We start from the raw sequence: 19,636 nt of genomic DNA on the forward strand, positions 1-19,636 counted from the left end.
ATCTGTATTTTCTCTTTTTTTTCTATAATAAACTATCTTTTGTATACAAGAGAAAATTTTTCAAAAAAGGTATGATCTCAGCTACATCCTAATGAAAACTCAGATATCGTGCTGAAAACCAGTCAAATCAAGACTATGTGCTAATACTGCAGAATTAGGAATGGGAACCGACTAGGTCACCTGGGGCGAGTCATTTAAGTGCCCTGAACTGGGTCTTATCTATAAAATTAGGAGGGAGATTACATGAAATGAGGGCTGGACTTCTTTTACACTAACATCCATGATTCTCTTAAGGCATCATAATTTTTACGGTTATTATTTTGAGTATTTTCAATTTTCCACAATAGTGCTTTTCTTACGTTTTTCTCTCCTCTTGTCAATAAGGAATTTATGGTGCAAATATTTGAAAATAAGATCCAACCATTACATAATCTTATGGTTTTATAGCTAAAATGGAAACATTTCTAATTTACTTCCAGATCCTTTGGCTGATATTATTTGCTGTTGGTATTTTTCCCTGATATTAAATTCAATGACAGAGAGATGGATGGATGGATGTGTGTTTATATGTGCACTGAAAATATGAGGAAGACACACAAACCTGTTAAGTGGGCAGTGAGGTGAACGTAGAGCTGTGTTACAGAGGAGGAAGGGGAGGAATAAAAGCTTGAGACATTTTTCTTTACATATTTGTATAATCATATGAACGTTTTGCAGTGCTCATGTGATATTTACATAAGAAGACAACCCCAAAAGGTGTATTTTATAGAAAAGCTCTGACTGTTGAAATCACAGATGTGGGAGAATTGTCTTTCAGGCATTTGATGCACCAACAAAGACTAAATTGAACCACAGAATGTAAGTGCTTTGAGGATAGAAGCTGTGTTCCCATTGCCTTACATAGCACATGATCAAAGCAGGTACTCAATAAATATCTGGTAACACAGCATTAAAAAAACAACAACAGTTATTTGCCTCCCCAATTTAGTTATCTTCTTAGCCATTAAAACTCTAAACTGGGCTTCCCTGGTGGCGCAGTGGTTGAGAATCCGCCTGCCGATGCAGGGGTCACGGGTTCGTGCCCCGGTCCGGGAAGATCCCACATGCCGCGGAGCAACTAAGCCCGTGAGCCATGGCCGCTAGGCCTGCGTGTCCAGAGCCTGTGCTCCGCAACGGGAGAGGCCACAGCAGTGAGAGGCCCGCATACCGCAAAAAAAAAAAAAAAAACTCTAAACTGTGTGGGGAACTTTAGTGTTGAACTAAATAAACTCCAGGGAGAGTGAAAGCAGCCACTTCCAAGACCATGGTCTTGGAAGGAAATATAAACTACTTTAAGGAAATATAAACTGCTGTGGAAATTCAAAGAAAGAAGAGATAATGTGATGTTGATGGACTCCAGGAAAAGAAAGTATTTGAGGTTGACCTTGAAGAATGTCTAGGATCTGACAAGGACAATAAGGGTTAAAGAGTGAGAAATTCCAAGGGCAGAGGGTATAATACTCACAAAACATTTTCTAATTTGCGTTCCTTTTCATTATTCAAAACTAGGATGTTTAATAATCTAGACTTTATTCCTCTCTTACTACATTCTTATGCCGGACTTCAGTCATTTCACTACTTAACACTTTTCCTCAGGAAAAAAGGAAAATACAGTGGATAGGATATACCTAGTCATATTCAAAGAGGCGGAAATTAGAATGATGGTTACCAGAGACCAGGGGGAATGGGGAGTTATTGTCTAATGTGTGCAGAGTTTCAGTTATACAAGATGAAAAGACTCCTGTGGATGGATGGTGGTGATGGTAGCACAGCAATGTGAATATACTCCATGCCACTCAACTGTACACTTAAAAATGGTTAAGATGGTAAATTTTGGGCTTCCCTGGTGGCGCAGTGGTTGAGAGTCCGTCTGCCAATGCAGGGGACACGGGTTCGTGCCCCGGTCTGGGAAGATCCCACATGCCGCAGAGCGGCTGGGCCCGTGAGCCATGGCCGCTGGGCCTGCGCGTCTGGAGCCTGTGCTCCGCAACGGGAGAGGCCACAACGGTGAGAGGCCCGCGTACAGCAAAAAAACAAAAAACAAAACAAAACAGATGGTAAATTTTATGTTATGTGTACTTTACCAAAAAGTTTTTTTAATTTAAATTGATAGGTTATAAAAAGCAGTGCTTCTCATTATTCATAAAGAAAAGTTTATAACTTCATTAAAATGGAATTTAGCAGTTATTTGTAATATACTTAATATAATGAATACAATTCATTGGATGTCTTAAGACACAGGGTGCCTCCCTGGGGTAGCATTACCACAGAGCATGCCCTAACTCTGTGCCACCCACATTTTTCACATTATAACACACATAGAAAAGTATAGCATTTGTATGGCACACCAGGGTAAATGAACTTTGCTGGTAGATTGAAGGGGTCCCAGCCATGTCTAGGAGCTGAGAGAACCAATTGCTGTTCATACCTCTAACGCTTTGTCACATTTGTTTTGAAGCTCTGGTCTCACGTTCTCTTTTCTTCTTTTTTTTTTTCCTTTTTTAAAATATTTATTTATTTATTTGGCTGCATCGGGTCTTAGTTGCGACACGCGGGCTCTTCGTTGCAGCGCCCAGGCTTCTCTCTAGTTGTGGCGCGTGGGCTCCAGAGCATGCAGGCTTAGTTGCCCCACGGCATGTGGGATCTTAGTTCCCCGGCCAGGGATCAAACCCACATCCCCTACACTGGAAGGCAGATTCTTAACCACTGAACCACCAGGGAAGTCCCTGGTCTCACTTTTTCATGTTGAATCTAGATTTATCTGACCAGAACAGGCTCAGACCTCAAGATAGCTAGCTATGTACCTTTCGAGTCTCAGGAATACTAATTGCAGCCTCTTCCCGGTGTAATATAGCTCTAAGCTAAATTAGAAATAAGGAATTTTTTAGTGAACGTGGAAGTAGAGCCGTGAGGGCTGGATGATCTGGGGCAGTTTCTCTTTTTGTCACTTTGTTGGTAGGAAAGCTGGGTGAGCTCTCTTAGACACATTTTAGTTGGGCCCTGCCTCTGAGGAATTATAAATATTTATTTCCTCAATTCCTAGCTTATATCATTTTTTTTAAAAAAAACAAGTAATTATATCTACTAGACAAAGTATTTCTTTTCTTTAGAAAAGTGGCACTGGTTGAACACTAATAGATTCTTAATTTCTAGCTCTTTTCCTAGATTCCAGGAATAATCCACCAGGCTTATTATGTCTGCATTTATCAGTCAGCATTCTTTCTCAATATGTTGTAATCCCCAAGTTATATATTAATGTTTTAGTTGCCTGCTTATGGATGACACAAAAGTACCCATCTTATCAGTTATTTATCTCCCAAATCACATTGGAACAGTAAATTACTTCTGGTTGGTTTACAGTTAATCCTGTCATTTGTTTTTATCACAGCCCTCTGAGCTCTTTCCTACATCTGGAATACAATTTACTTCAGGGCTTTTTTTTACTTAGTTAACACCACTAATTTGTGCTGTTTCTTTATAAAATTACAAATATAATTAATCTAAACCAGCACATAAAAATTAAAGCAATGTTCCCAATATAAACGCTCACTTTTAAGTAATTTGTATGTCTAATATCACATCATATATATGTGTGTTGTTTGTGTGTGTGTGTATGAAAAATATATTATGAAAAGGGTTTCATACCATGGAACTTATGAAAGTCTTCAATTTAAAAAAAAAACAAAACAGAAGTGTGAAATAGTCATAAAATAGGGCCCTCCTCAGTTAAAATATTAACTCTGTTAATAAATGCACAGACATGGGACTTCCTTGGTGGTCCAGTGGTTAAGACTCCACGCTCTCAATGCAGTGGTCACGGGTTCGACCCCTGGTCGGGGAGCTAAGATCCCACATGCCGTGCAGCGTGGCCGAAAAAACTGAATAGGCACAACAAAATTTGTTACCCAAAGCACCATCTTATGGGTAGAAAGGGTAAATAACTTTAATAGTAACATAAAAGAAACACTACTGTTTAAATAGGTAAAGAAGTGGAATTACCAAAATAAAAAACAGTTAACTGTGTATCTGAATTTTTTTTTTTTTTTTTTTTTTTTTTTTTGCGGTACGCAAGCCTCTCACTGCTGTGGCCTCTCCCGTTGCGGAGCACAGGCTCCGGATGCGCAGGCTCAGCGGCCATGGCTCACGGGCCCAGCCGCTCCGCGGCACGTGGGATCCTCCCGGACCGGGGCACGAACCCGCGTCCCCTGCATCGGCAGGCGGACTCTCTACCACTGCGCCACCAGGGAAGCCCTGTATCTGAATTTTTGTGCCCACTTTCTTTAACAGTCATCTATCAGGAGATGGCAAATTTTTCCTTAAAGGGCAAGACAGTAAATATTCTAGGCTTTATGAGGCACATACCATCTCTATTGCATATTCTGTTTGGTTTACCTTTCTTTAAAAATGTTAAATCCATTCTTAGCAGGCAATCCATACAAAAACAGACCATGGATCACAGTTTGCCAATCTGTGATCTATCTTAATGCTAGTTGCTCAGTACTAATTAGGAGTTGGTAAAGGCTTAGAAACTTCCAGTGGCTGGAACTTCGGGCTGTCACTAATGGATAGTACCTTACTGACAAAATATCTAGAAATGAAGAATGTATGTCTCACGAGAATCAGAAATCAACTTTCCAGAATCATTATTATCTCCATGGAATTTGTTTGAATTTTGGTAGTGTTTAGACATAGATACTGATGTAGATGAGAAGCTGACCTATTCTATCCTAACGTAATTGCAAGTAACCTGAGTTTCAGAGTGTAATGTAACTGACAGCAGAACTTTACCAATAGAAAGAAAGATTGAACATATCTTGAGTTCATACAACAGAATATGCTATTTTCATATCTTATTGGTTATTTTCATTTCCACTCAATAATTGCAGTGTTACTTAAAATCATAAATACTGCCCACTATACTTATAAAGGGCACTGTTACCTGATTTGTTGGAGCCATATTATTACATTACTGTAGTGGCATTTTCTTTCACATTACATAGGGGCAACTCTTGAATACACACTCTCATGAGGCTTTATGTCCAGATTTAAATTGAACTGAGAGGCGTCTGTAATAGTAAACCCAAACAACATTCATTCATTCATTTAAAAAGTGTATTGGGACTTCCGGTGGCAGTCCAGTGGTTAGTACTCGGCACTTTCACTGTGGTGTGCTAGGTTCAATCCCTGGTCGGGGAACTGAGATCCTGCAAGCCGCATGGCATGGCCACCAAAAAAAAAAAAAGAAAAAAAAAATGTTTATTGAGCACCTCCTTTGTGCCAAGCACTGTTACAAGCAATAACGGTATAAAACTTCCTGCCTCCATGAAGCTTACATTCTTTTTTGGAGATTAGACTGTAAACCAACAATCAAACCAAAAAATAAATTGTCGAGAAAGTGAAAAAATGACAAATGCTATGGAGAAAAAATAAAACAGGGCAGTCGGTGGGTGAAGAATAGGGAGGGATGGCCTCCCTGAGAAGACGACACTTAAATAAAGACCTGAAAGAAGTAAAACCAAATGCTCAAGGTTTTTGAGCAGCTGAATTTTGCTAAATCTCATCATTATCTTAAAACTAAGGAAACTTTAAATGGCAGTATACCCAGGTAAAACTAGATTCCGATGGAAACTTGCTTTGCTATTAAATACGTAGGAAATGAGGTCCTACTACTCTCTTTGTTTTTGCTGTTTTAGAATGTAAAATATCTAATAAAGTATGTAACTTTCTTTAACAGCAAAGTCCAGGTAGCTCACATTGGAAACAATACACTTTTTCAGTATTGCTGCTTTTTTCAAAACATTTTTTTAAAAAGCTCTTGGTTTTTTTGTTTGTTTGTTTTTTATCGTGATAAAAAAAAACATATACGATTTACCATTTTACCCATTTTTAAGTGTACAGTTTAGTAGTATTAAGTATATTCATATTGTTGTGAGACAGGTCTTCAGAACTTTTTCATCTTGCAAACTGCCTCCCTTCTTCCCCCTGCCACCTCTGTAGCCCCTGGCAACCCACCACTCTGCTTTGAATTTCTATGAAATTGACTGTTTTGGATACCTCATAGGTGGCATCATACCATATTTGTCTTTTTGTGACTGGCTTATTTCACTTAGCATAACATCCTCAAGGCTCCTCCATGCTATATCTCAAAGCATTTTGCAGTACCTCTTATGGAATTGTCTTTTGAGTCTATGGCACATTCTTTTGAAGCTATTCATTTATTCAAGCCTTATTCCATTACCAGGGCCCCTGCCCTACAGTGCCTCAAAGTCTGATCATGGAAACCGTGTATCATATAACATGTGTGATAAATACCAAATAGGAAGCAAGTACAAAATACCGTGAGGGTCACGTTTGTATTTTCAGACCTGGACAGCAACAGTGAAAGATGAACTAGAGGAATGGAAAGAAAGAGCCAACAGACTTTGATATCAATTCAGACAGAAATTAAGAAGGTAGCAAAGGTGGTGGTGGAGGAGAAAGACGAGGCAGATGGAGGGATAAATTGGAGGGAGTGAGAAACACCTCTATAAGAGAAACAAGGAGGTAGAAACCAACAGGTGATAATGAACATTTTAGGCTTAGTAACTATGCAAAGTTATAACCACTCCTAGGTCTCAAGGGGCAAGGAGAGGAATTAGAGCCTTCATAGGAAACTTTGGTCTTCCATAGAAGAATTTACTACTACCAAACTATGGCCAGGCAAAGAAGGAGCTGAAGAATAGATATCCCAACTTCTTTCTCCTCTGACCCACAAGCCCACTTCGCAGCTCATTGACTGAACCTAATCAGAAACCGTAAGCCACCACTGACAGCATCCTGAGGCACAGCAGGTCTGAGGGTACCGAGAATATCCAGCACCATTATTTTTTATTCTCCTCATATTATGTGTGAAGTAACTGAGTGGTCATCAACTTGCCTGAGTTTACAAATAAACGGCTGGAGGCTGTTTTATTCCAGAACCTGTACTTTAACCCATTATTCTGTACTGTGCTCCGGCTACAAAAAAAAAAAAAAAAAAATCAACAGCAAAGGAAGCATGTCATTGAGCACCTACTGCATGCCAGACACTTTTCCTGTGTGCAGAAAATACAACATGAAACAAATGCTATAACTTACTTAAGGATTAGAGTCAGTGCCTAGGAATTATGATCCACTGCTAGTTCAGTGACTTAAGTAGATTGTTCTGGCTCTCAGATAAAAACCTGAAGATAAACTTTTCAGGGCTAGTATGTGGCCCTTTGAAGTCATCAAGGACCTAGGTTTCTTCTGCCTTTCTCTTCAAACCATCCTTGGTGTGTGGCCTCTGTCCTCTGAATAACAATATAGCTGCTGTAGCCTAAGCCATCACATCTGCATTCCAAACAGGAAGCAAGAGGAAATGGGGGGAAATACCATCTGCTTTTCTAAAGGCATTTTTCTGTAAGTTCTACCCAACATCTTCTATTTATATTCCATTGGTCAGAATTTAGTCACTCGTCCACACCTAGCAGCAAGGGAGGCTGATAAATGTAGTTTCTCACTGGATGAGCCCATTACTCTCATAATGACATCAGAGTTCTGTTATTGAAAGGGGGAAAATAGATGTAATCTAGGCAACCACTAGGCTCTGTCATAGGGTCTTACTCATTTTTATAGCTGTACAACCTAACACAAAGACCTGATACCTAGTAAGTGTTCAATAAATTACTATAAAACTAATCTCAACTACAAGGAATTTAGTTCATGTAGTAGAGTGTCAAGAGATAGGGTTAGAGAAGTAGGCCTGGACCAGATCCTACAGGCCCTATCTTCTAAATTAAATGTAGTTTGAACGTGACAATGATAGTGAAGTTACCCCCAAATAACCTAGGAATGAGGAATGTACATTAGACCTATGGGACAAGCTGTGAAACTAATTTTAAATGGCTATGACCAAAAAACTGAAAAGTCAGTTTATGAAGTGGGAAAGCAGTTAATCCCCAGGACAGAGGTACACTGGACTGTGGCAAAGCTACTTCATTAACACATCTGAAGAAAGAAGGTACTGGGAGGAGGGGATGGAGGGCAGATGGTCTGCAATGGACCAGACACAGATTGAAGTAGTCAGGAAGGACAGTCTACCATTAAAATGCTTGTACTGTCCTTTATGAGTCTTAAGATTCCCTTTTAATATCAAAAGTTTTATTTACCTTCTACTATACATACATAGTAGTAAAAGAACTGTTAGTATCAGTTGATAGAGAAAATGCAGGTATACAAATTCTATGCCTTTTGCTTGATCTGTAGAAGTTGCTTTCATATTTTTTTGTCCACGAGCCACAGTTAAGAAAACCAGTTTACATTATGACCTGGTGAAGATCACCGTTTCTCAAAACGGAACATACTCCTCCTCTGGCCGATCAGCTAGCATTCTGGTTTGTAATTTGGTTTCTTTTGGATTTGGTTAGGCCCTGTCACCTTTGAATTCTCTTGGAAGATAGCACTTGGCTTTTCCCTATGATTTCCTTATTTTACCCTGGAAGCTTCTTTCACCTTTAATACTAAGAACTTTGGACTTTGTATTAAAGAAAAACTACTAAAGTGTTTTAATGCAGATTTGCATTTTAGAAAGATAAGCTTGGAGGGATTGTGGGTGATGAACATAATAGAAGAGAAAACCAAATCAGAATTAGGAAATTCTTGCAGGAGTGAAGCCAGAAATGGTGAGGGCCCAAGGTAAGCCTTTTGGGGTCAAGATAGAAGCAGAATAAGGAGTTTAAAAGATATTTCTACAAATGTTAGGGACTGTTTAGAATGAACGTAGCAAGTGGAAAAAAAAGGAGAAATCTAAGATGAAGAGGAATCAAACATTTCTGATTTAGATGACTGAACAAAATATGGCACCATTCACCAAGACAGAGAATATGGCGGTTGGGGGAGTTCATTTTGACATACTGAATTTTAGTTGCCTTTAGGCATCATGTAAAAGTATTTGTAGCTCAAGTTAGAGCTATGGTTGTACACATGGGATTGGAGGGAGGAGGTGGAGGGTCTACTGGTGTATTTGGTGGTAACTGAAGCTGCCCAAGGGCATGGCTAAGGGCAAGAGGAGCTGACCATTGATGTCACTTCTAACATTTTGTGCATCAGCTATGGCATATGAAAAAGATTATATTGTAACTTATCATACTTATCTATATTCCAATGTATATATATTTAGGAATGTGGTTCTTCATAGTTTTAAGGAGATATAAATGGGAAAGGAGTAATTGCATGTTTGATTTATTATATTATATAAAATAAGATGTTTTGATTGGCATCAGTATCGTATATAGGGAGTTCTGAGTGCTTTCTCACAGCCCACCTTCCCTGCGCTTTTGTTACTACTCTGTATAGCCAGGCTCTTTTACATTGCAATGATTGAGCAGTAAACCCAAGAAGTACTCTGGTAAATACTTTGCAATTCAGAACACCCAAAGCACAATGATTTGGATCTAGAAATTCTTTACTAAATATCTATTGAGTGAATGAGTATCTGTATGTAGATAGATAAGACAACTAAAAAGAAGCTGTGCCCTTGATTTTTTTTTATAATTTTATTTGAAAATAGAATCAATTCATAAAATACTCGCCTCTGTAGAATATATTAAATATAGGATTTAAGCCAGAAAACACAGCTGTGTATTTTTTTTTAATAGACATACCAGGTGGGAGATTATTTCGGACAAAAGACAAAATCTTTGCCCTTAAGTCTCTTTCTGAATTACAAAAAGCAATTATTTACTATAATTTTACATAAAAATCCCCAATGTATATAGGTACTTAGTTCTTTGAATCGTTTCTCTTCTCCTCCTTATAAGCATTTTACTTAATTTTCTTTTCTTCTTCTTCTTTTTTTTTTTTTTTTTTTTTTTTTCCTTTTTTTACAGACCAAAAAAGAAGCACCTGAGTGGTCTAAGACACAAAAAATGAAGACCTAGTGTTTTGGACAGATTTGCTCTATCATCATTTACTCCTGAAGGTCTTTTTCTGATGAACAAAGTTTATCTTAATCATGTACTTGACATTTTTTAAATAGCTAATTTAAAGTTTATTTTAACTGAATGTTAAATTAACAAATTATCATAATCATCAAACTACATAAAGTGCAAATATTTGGTTTTATCTATTTTGTTACAAAATAAACATTGTATACTCTTATGATTTAAATTTTGGAGCTTTCATAATTCTTTAAGGCATTTTAAACATGTGGCTTTTAAACATTTTGATTAGTTGTTATATTGGTGAGTATTTTTCTAACTATATAAATTTTGAATTTAAATGTCATAACAAATACCAAGACAGCTTACAATTTTAAAATTAATAATCATCTGTGAAGTCTACTAGAAGGCATTTTATATGCCCAATAATGGTGTTCAGATATCATGTAAGTGGATATGAATTGCTGATTCTTTCTTTGGGCTCTGTTTTTTCTTATACTTCATATTATTATTAACCAATACAATCTGGTACAAAGTCCGTTATTCCATTGGTCAAGTAAAAATTTGGTGTAAAGTGTCTTGTTACTTTGGTCAAAACAGATGCAGTATGGACCAAATATCTAGTCTGTAAGAAAAAAATCAGTAGTATTTTCTCTTTTTCTTGTCATAAAATATGCTCCATTTGTCATTCAAGAGTTACAATTTAAAAGAAAGAAGAGGGGTGGAAGAGAAAGAAAAGAAAAGAAAAAGAAAGAAGTATATTTTCATGTATCAGATTTTCTCAACCACTGTTGACACAGAGGCTGGACAATTCTTTATTCAGGACAGGAGTGGGGCAGTTCTTCGCCTTGTGGGATGTTTGTCAGCATCTCTGGCCTCTACCACTAGATGACAGTAGCACCCGCACCCCCAGCCCGAGTTGTGACAGTCAGAACCCTCTCTGTCCCTCAGGGTCACAAATCACCAACCCCCTCCTAGTGAAGCACCACTGATGCGCAAATCACTGATTATCCTGGTAGATACGAAAAAAGAATCTATCTAATCACTGTGTTCTTTGAAAGTTTACAGTATCATAGGCTATTTATTAGTTGAGTGTGAGAGAACAGAAAAAGCCTCTGATAATAATATGCACTTGTAAATCTGTTGGCCTAAAAACCCTAATCTCATCCTTCCCTTTTATTTCGTTTGGATACATCTAAAATACGACTTTCTGCAACAAAGATCTGTGAAAACGGCCTTTCTCAGGCACGCATCCTAAATCCAGATGCCCTTATAATTCATTAAAACCAAATTTGTAGAGTAATTTGTTTCCTTCCAAAATGCTAGAAGAGAATGTCTGTTTAACTTTCACCTCTAGTTATTAATCGAAAAGCATTTTATAGTTTAGTTCAGTCAACCTTGTTTGTTATATGTATGTATTTTAATATAAAGGAATACTGATTGATTATCCAAGGTAAAGTAATGGTGTGTACAAAGGCACAGAAGCAGGAACATTTGGAGCTAATTTTAAAAACAGAAAATGCAGTCATGAGGAAATTGAGGAAGTCTTCCTCCCCCCAAATCCCTATTTTTTTCCCCCTCTTCCTTTCCTTTCATTTCCAGATATGAATTACTCCTTTAAAAAAAAACATAGTTCTTTCTATCATTTCCTACCATTAATAAAGCTCAGGATTAGACTGTGGTATGAAATCTTTTTAGATGACATTTGTGAATTTTCTAATTCAGATGCCACTTCTTCCAGAAAGTTCTCTCTGTCCTACCATAGTAATTTGTGTACTCTGTACTCCAAATCTCTAATTCTGCTTACCATATTTTATAATAATTGCTTACTTGTCCATTTCCTTGAAGGCAAGAACTATTTCCCTAGCTCTTTTTGGTCCTCAGTATGTAGCACTGTGCCTTGAATTTAAGCTGTAAATGTTTATTTGATGAATTTGGGCACAGATGAGATACAGTGATGTAACTTTTTTTTTTTTTTTTTTTTTTTTTTGCGGTATGCGGGCCTCTCACTGCTGTGGCCTCTCCCGTTGCGGAGCACAGGCTCCGGACGCGCACGCTCAGCGGCCATGGCTCACGGGCCCAGCCGCTCCGCGGCACGTGGGATCCTCCCAGACCGCGGCACGAACTCGTGTCCCCTGCATCGGCAGGCGGACTCTCAACCACTGCACCACCAGGGAAGCCCGCTTTTTTTTACTATATTAAAAATAGAGTGTTTTTTTTTCTTTTTAGTATCACAGAATCTATTTTAGCTCATTTTTGTTTTAGGGTTTTTTTAATTTTTGAATTTTATTTTATTTTTTTATACACCAGCTTCTTATTAGTCATCCATTTTATACACATCAGTGTATACATGTCAATCCCAATCTCCCAATTCATCACACCACCACCACCACCCCACCACCCCCGCGGCTTCCTTCCCTTGGTGTCCATACGTTTGTTCTCTACATCTGTGTCTCTATTTCTGCCCTGCAAAGCGGTTCATCTGTACCATTTTTCTAGGTTCCACATATATGTGTTAATATACGATATTTGTTTTTCTCTTTCTGACTTACTTCACTCTGTATGACAGACTCTAGATCCATCCACACCTCTACAAAGGACCCAATTTCATTCCTTTTTTTGGCTGAGTAATATTCCATTGTATATATGTACCACATATTCTTTATCCGTTCGTTTGTCAATGGGCATTTAGGTTGCTTCCATGACCTGGCTATTGTAAATAGTTCTGCAATGAACATTGGGGTGCATGTGTCTTTTTGAATTATGGTTTTCTCTGGGTATATGCCCAGTAGTGGGATTGCTGGGTCTTATGGTAATTCTATTTTTAGTTTTTTAAGGAACCTGCATACTGTTCTCCATAGTGTCTAGCTCATTTCTTATTATTATTATTATTATTATTATTATTATTATTTTGCGGTATGCGGGCCTCTCCCGTTGCGGAGCACAGCCTCCGGATACAGAGGCTCAGCGGCCATGGCTCACGGGCCCAGCCGCTCCACGGCATGTGGGATATTCCAGGACTGGGGCATGAACCCGTGTCCCCTGCATCGGCAGGCGGACTCTCAACCACTGTGCCACCAGGGAAGCCCTAGCTCATTTCTTAATACCACTACAACCCTTGCCTTTTCTTTAAATTTCCAGACCTTCATTTTCTCTTTCTAATTTTTTAAAATAAATTTATTGGTTTATTTATTTATTTTTGGCTGCGTTGGGTCTTTGTTGCTATGCGTGGGCTTTCTCTAGTTGTGGTGAGAGGGGTCTACTCTTCATTGCGGTGTGTGGGCTTCTCATTGCAGTGGCTTCTCTTGCTGTGGAGCATGGGCTCTAGGCACACGGGCTTCAGTATTTGTGGCTCTCGGGCCCTAGAGCACAGGCTCAGTAGTTGTGTTGCACAGGCTTAGTTACCCCGCGGCATGTGGGATTTTCCCGGACCAGGGCTCGAACCCGTGTCCCCTGGATTGTCAGGTGGATTCTTAACCACTGCGTCACCAGGGAAACCCTCTTTTAAAAAAAAAAAAATTATTTATTTTTATTTAGTTGCACTGGATCTTAGTTGAGACAGGCGGGCTCCTTATTTGCGGCATGCGTGTGGGATCTAGTTCCTGTCCAGGGATCGAACCCGAGCCCCCTGCATTAGAAGCACAGAATCTTAACCACTGTGCTACCAGCGAAGTCCCTCTGCTTACTTTTTTTTTAATTGTGGTAAAAAACACATAACATAGACTTTACCATCTACCGATTTTTAAGTGTAGGGTTCAATATGTTGAGTTTATTCACATTGTTATACAACAGGTCTCTCAAACTTTTTCATCTTTCAAATCTGGAACTCTATACTCATTAAACAACTCCCCTTTTCCCCTTTCTCTCGCCCTATCACACAGTGACCCAGAGTCACTATGTTGTACAGGCAGTGGTTGGATAATCACCAGGAAGTTTAAGGACAGATTCCCACCTTTAGGGGAGGTTGATGTTGTTAATGAGCCAGTTTCCCTTTTATTTTACGATCCTGAGAGACTAATGATAGACAAAACAAAAGAGTTTGTCTTAAATATTACTCCTTTAAAAAAGTAATTAGTACCGTAAATGCTTCAGAGAAAGACTTCCTGAGGCTCGGAGGTCACCAGGCAAAACTCGCCAGCCAAACAGCTATCTAGAGTCCTCCAAGGTAATGTTTACTTTTGTTGATTTACAGAGCCCATGGTCTAGTCCTCAGCCTTACGGGACTCAGAAACTTAATTCTGTTAATGAACTAAAGATGACACATCTTTCAGGAGTATGCCCACACTTACTGGTTATAAATCGTAATGTATCAGTTGGGAGCAAAAAGTAAAAAACTATTATACAGAATGTGACTTACTGGGATAAGCACAAATGATGGGTTCTTGCCTTATTTTCCCTTGGCTTCTGCAGTACTGTACTCTCATTTTCCCCCTTGCTCCTCTTCTCGCTGATCATAAAACATTAGAGTTTTTCAAAGTGTCTTCTCCCCCTTAAGTCTTTTTTCTGTTCTGTACTTATTCTCTTGATAATTTCTGCTCCCTGGCTTTAGTTACTATATGCCAATATTCCCAAGTTTATATCCCTAGTCCAAACTGTTACCTTTTAACATAGGACCTGCCTACTTGACATCTCTACTTGAATGGCTCATTGTGACCTTAAACTTAACATGTGCAAAACTGAATCCACCAAGTTTCTTCTCCAGTGTTCCCGGTTTCAATAAATGCCTCATATCAATGGCTATTCAATGGCTTGTATTACAAACCTATGAGTCATTCCAGACCCTTTTCTCATTAGGCCTCAAGCTTCAGTCACCACGCCCACATGATCTAGCTCTTAAATAGTTCCCTTTTTTAAACTTTCAATTATGAAAATTTCCAAATATATAAAAGGGCAAAATAAATATTGGGGTGATGGATATATTCACTATCTTGATTATGGTGATGGTTTCATGGGGGTGTATATGTATAAAAATGTTTATCAAATTCCACTTTTTTTTAATGTACAGTTTATTATATGTCAGTTGTACCTCAATAAAGATGTTTAAAAAAATGAAAGGTAAGAATTAGGAAATCGCCATTTAGTAACCCCTGATGAAATGATTCAGGCATCAATCACGAATGAATGCTAAAGCAGTTAGAGGATGTCACAGAACTTTATATCAGGTCATAACCACCAAAATGCTCTAATCAACCTTAGATTATGTTGATTTATGTGACTCTTGATGTGATGTAACATGAAATATAAAACAACACCTAGGGCTTCCCTGGTGGCTCAGTGATTAAGAATCCGCCTGCCAATGCAGGGGACGCGGGTTTGAGCCCTGATCCGGCAAGATCCCACATGCCGAAGAGCAGCTAAGCCCGTGCACCACGCTACTGAGCCTGCGCTCTAGAACCTGCGAGCCACAACTACTGAAGCCCGCGCGCCTAGGTGCTGTGCTCCGCAACAAGATAAACCACCGCAATGAGAAGACTGCACACCTCAACGAAGAGCAGCCCCCACTCGACGCAGCTAGAGAAAGCCGGCGCGCAGCAATGAAGACCCAACACAGCCAAAAATAAATCAATTAAATAAAAACAAAAAAAACCACCTATGCAGTATCCTTGCAAAAAAATAAATAAATAACCTGAATCAGATCAAGTCTTCAGACCTAACTGCCAGTCTGTAGGCAGAACAAGAAATACACAAAGCTTAATGACACCATGAAGAATGAATGAGTCATTCTGGACACTGGGAATGTTCATTGTTTCTAGGCCCTCAATGTTTCTAGGCTCTTTCAGTAGACAGTTAGGAAATAAGTGTTTTTAAATAGAGAGGGGAAAATCATGAGTTCCTACCAGTATATCCAATTCTAATTTAAGATTTTTTTAAAGATATCAACTTCTTTAATTTTATACTTTGTATTTCATTTCCTGTTTGTGAATTTCTATCACCACCTTAGCTCAAATCCTCATGTCCTCTTCCCTAGATTACATCAGTCTCCTAACCAATCTCCCTAAATCTAAATCTACTCATGCCTCTCTCCAAACCATTCTCCACAGAGAATAATGATCTTTTTCCTTTTTTAGACACTACAATTTTTTATTCAGAGCTTAATCTACAGTTTATACAAGGTATTATAAGATATGAACTTAGAAAACTGAACAAATTACAATTGAGGTACAAGCTGAGAGCATAGTATATCATGTTTCAGTAAATTTAATTGAAAATTTTTAAATGAGGACTTCCCTGGTGGTGCAGTGGTTAAGAATCCGCCTGCCAATGCAGGGGACACTAATTCGATCCCTGGTCTGGCAAGATCCCACATGCCACGGAGCCACAACTACCGAGCCTGCACATCACAACTACTGAAGCCTTTGCGCCTAGAGCCCATGCTCCGCAACAAGAGAAGCCACTGCAATGAGAAGCCCGTGCATGGCAACGAAGAGTAGCCCGCACTTACGGAAACTAGAAAAAGCCCCTGCACGGCAACGGAGACCCAACGCAGCCATAAATTAATTAATTAATTAATTAATTTTAAAAACATTTTTAATGATCAGATAGATAAGCCTTACTTTTTCCTAAGCCCACATGAAATAGTTCTTTCATGTGAGGTAGAAAATAGTTTTATTTTTCATTTAATGCAGTCATGGCAATTTTAATCATAAAATTGTACATCACTGGCAAATTTAAAAATCATTGACTATATTGATCATAACGTTAAAAAATTTTTTTGCAATAGTTGCAAAAAGGTATTTCACTTGCTGCCTTCACAGACTAGAAGTTCAGAATTACCTTAACTTAAAAGACTTCTGGGGCTTCCCTGCTGGCGCAGTGGTTGAGAATCTGCCTGCCGATGCAGAGGACATGGGTTCAAGCCCTGGGCCAGGAAGATCCCATATGCCGCGGAGCAACTAAGCTCATGCACCACAACTACTGAAGCCCGCGCACCTAGAGCCCGTGCTCCGCAACAAGAGAAGCCACCGCCATGAGAAGCCCACACACCGCAATGAAGAGTAGGCCCCGCTCGCCACAACTAGAGAAAGCCTGCACGCATCAACGAAGACCCAACGCAGCCAACAATAATAAGTAAAATAAATAAATTTATTTTTTTAAAAACAAGACTTCTGTGCTGGCATTATCAGGATAAATGCTTCTAAATAGATGGATTAAAGCATATTTTATTACCCCCAGTTAGAAGCCAATTCTTTTAGTTCTTGTACTAGACGTATGTTGTGTTTCCTTTATATTCAAAGAGAGTACCTACAGTTTAGAAAAATCTTCATAAATTTCTTTTAAATGAAGCTAACTTTTGATACATTATTTCTACTTTTCAGGGGGCTTTTCCCTTATTTTATAGTTGGGCACTTTCTAATTCAAAAACCTAACACTACCTAATACACTTAATTCTGTGACCTAATGAAACAGGCTCTCAACTGTATTTAGCAGTTTAGAATGTAACATATTCCCTCCAAATAGAGTGGGATGGAATAGAATAAAAATGACTGTCCTCTTAACCCAGATGCAATATAAAATAGTTCTCTTTTCTTCTAATAATAGAAATGCTTATGTATTACTTACTAGGAAAAAAAAGTTGGCTCCGGACACGCAGGCCTAGCGGCCATGGCTCACGGGCTTAGTTGCTCCGCGGCATGTGGGATCTTCCCGGACCAGGGCACGAATCCGTGTCTCCTGCATCGGCAGGCGGATTCTCAACCACTGCGCCACCAGGGAAGCCCTAGGAAAAAAAAGTTTTAAGCTTTAAAGATTTAAGCTATTCAATTCCACAGCATATAATACAGCAGTTATGTCCTTTATTGATGCCAGCTTCATAAAACTAATTTGTAGTTCCAAACACAGAAAAAGCTATATAATACAAGTACAACTTTTCTTTAATTTTCTAAAATTCCCCAGCATGTGGACTAAATGGATTAAGAACAGAGAAAAAAAATTATTTTAATTGCAATTTCTTCTTTTAAATAATCAAAACATAAGCCCAATAAATCAGAAGAAATGTTAGAAGCTGATCCAAAAACTTGAGTAACAGCTTTGCCATCTTAGGGAAATGCATTGAACACCTTTTGGTTAGTTTATGGTTATAGTTTCCTTCCAAGTAAAGCCAAGCATGAAGGGGGTGGGGGGGATTGCCATGATTTCTAAATATTTGTGAAACATTTTTTTGTTTGTTTGTTTGTTTTTAATTTATTTTATCTATTTATTTTTGGCTGCGTTGGGTCTTCATTGCAGCGTGCCGGCTTAGTTGCTCCGCGGCATGTGGGATCTTCCCGGACCAGGGCTCGAACCCATGTCCCCTGCATTGGCAGGCGGATTCTTAACCACTGCGCCACCAGGGAAGCCCTGTGAAACATTTTTATAATATTTTTACTATATCACCCTATAATTAGCATGTTGATTCTCAAAACCGCCATATCTTTGACAATTTGTTAAATTATAGTAAAAAAAAAAAAAAAAGTGTCCCTTACACGGTATCAAGGGGTGTGCTCGTAAGTGCTTACCAGCCGGCCGTCAGGAGAAAGGATCCAGATTCGGTGGGACCCAGATTTCAGCGGTGAGATGGGATAAAGACCCCCAAACCACCCAGCTGGTGCTGGGCAGGGATGCACACCCTCTGCTCTGAGGTGCCAGCCAGCTCCCCACGCTGCTGTGGCCTCCAGGGTGCAAGCGTACCTGCTTTTCAGGCTCCTTTGGAGCTACTCTTTACATAATTCAGTGGCCTTTTTGCAGTTCCTTAAACTCTTCCAGCCCCTTTTTTCCTCAGGATCTTCACCACGGCTCTTTCCTCTGCCGAGAATACTGCGTCCTTCCTCCTCTAGTTCTTAAAAAAGCTTTAAAACCACTGCCCTAGACAATACTGGAATGGGCAATGCCATCCAGACTCTGATTTTACAGGTTTGAGATTAACAGTCCTGACCTCACCCTGCCATTACCACATTGCCTATACCTCTGTAATTTACATTCTAGTCACTTTCTAGTCCTTCTTCTGGGAGCCTATGAACCTGCCTTCTAAGTGGCTGTGCACATATCTACTCTAATCCAGTAAACTGGTGATTTTATTTTCACTCCGGAGAACTGCTTGATCCTTATGTGCCACAATACCTTTGTGCTCCATGCCAACTTCACAAGTTGTATTTCATTTGTTTCTGCTAGTGATTTCATCACTGCTACTGTCATGTGATTTTGAAGTCATTGTTCAGACTTCTGTTTTAACATCCCTCTTTAAAAAGAAGATTGTACCTTGTATCTTACCTAAGTCATTTAAATACAATTGAAATGCAAATGTCACTTTAATCACCTTATAAACATTGTCTTTTTTTTTTTTTTTTTTCCTCCCGGGTACGCGGGCCTCTCACTGTTGTGGCCTCTCCCGTTGCGGAGCACAGGCTCCGGACGCGCAGGCTCAGTGGCCATGGCTCACGGGCCCAGTGGCTCCGCGGCATGTGGGATCTTCCCGGACCGGGGCACGAACCCGCGTCCCCTGCATCGGCAGGTGGACTCGCAATCACTGCGCCACCAGGGAAGCCCTAAACATTGTCTTTAAATAATAGGATTTATTTATACCACTGCTGTATATTTCCAATGACATCCTTTTCAGGAAAAGCACTATGAAATTCTCCATGGCCCTATACTTACTTTTTTTTTTTTTGTGGTACGCGGGCCTC

General features: G+C 39.2%; 1 protein-coding gene across 8 annotated transcripts in view; it reads left to right on the forward strand.

The window, feature by feature from the left end:
- Positions 1 to 10,507, forward strand: part of PIBF1 (progesterone immunomodulatory binding factor 1) — a 209,450-nt gene extending 198,943 nt beyond the window's left edge. For 5 of the 8 annotated variants that reach the window (XR_010837268.1, XM_067016726.1, XM_067016729.1 and 2 more), the window contains one exon: positions 9,927 to 10,203. Coding sequence is in view for 7 of the 8 variants with exons in the window: in XM_067016726.1 (XP_066872827.1) it covers positions 9,927 to 9,977 (51 nt within the window). In the remaining variant the exon portion in view is untranslated. Of the gene's footprint in view, positions 1 to 9,926 lie in introns of all 8 variants that reach the window. The other 3 variants (XM_059042235.2, XM_067016727.1, XM_067016728.1) reach the window with 3 other exon arrangements.
- Positions 10,508 to 19,636: the final 9,129 nt, after the last annotated feature.

The sequence above is a fragment of the Kogia breviceps genome, chromosome 16 (genome assembly GCF_026419965.1).
Source record: "Kogia breviceps isolate mKogBre1 chromosome 16, mKogBre1 haplotype 1, whole genome shotgun sequence".
NCBI classification, from domain to species: domain Eukaryota; kingdom Metazoa; phylum Chordata; class Mammalia; order Artiodactyla; family Physeteridae; genus Kogia; species Kogia breviceps.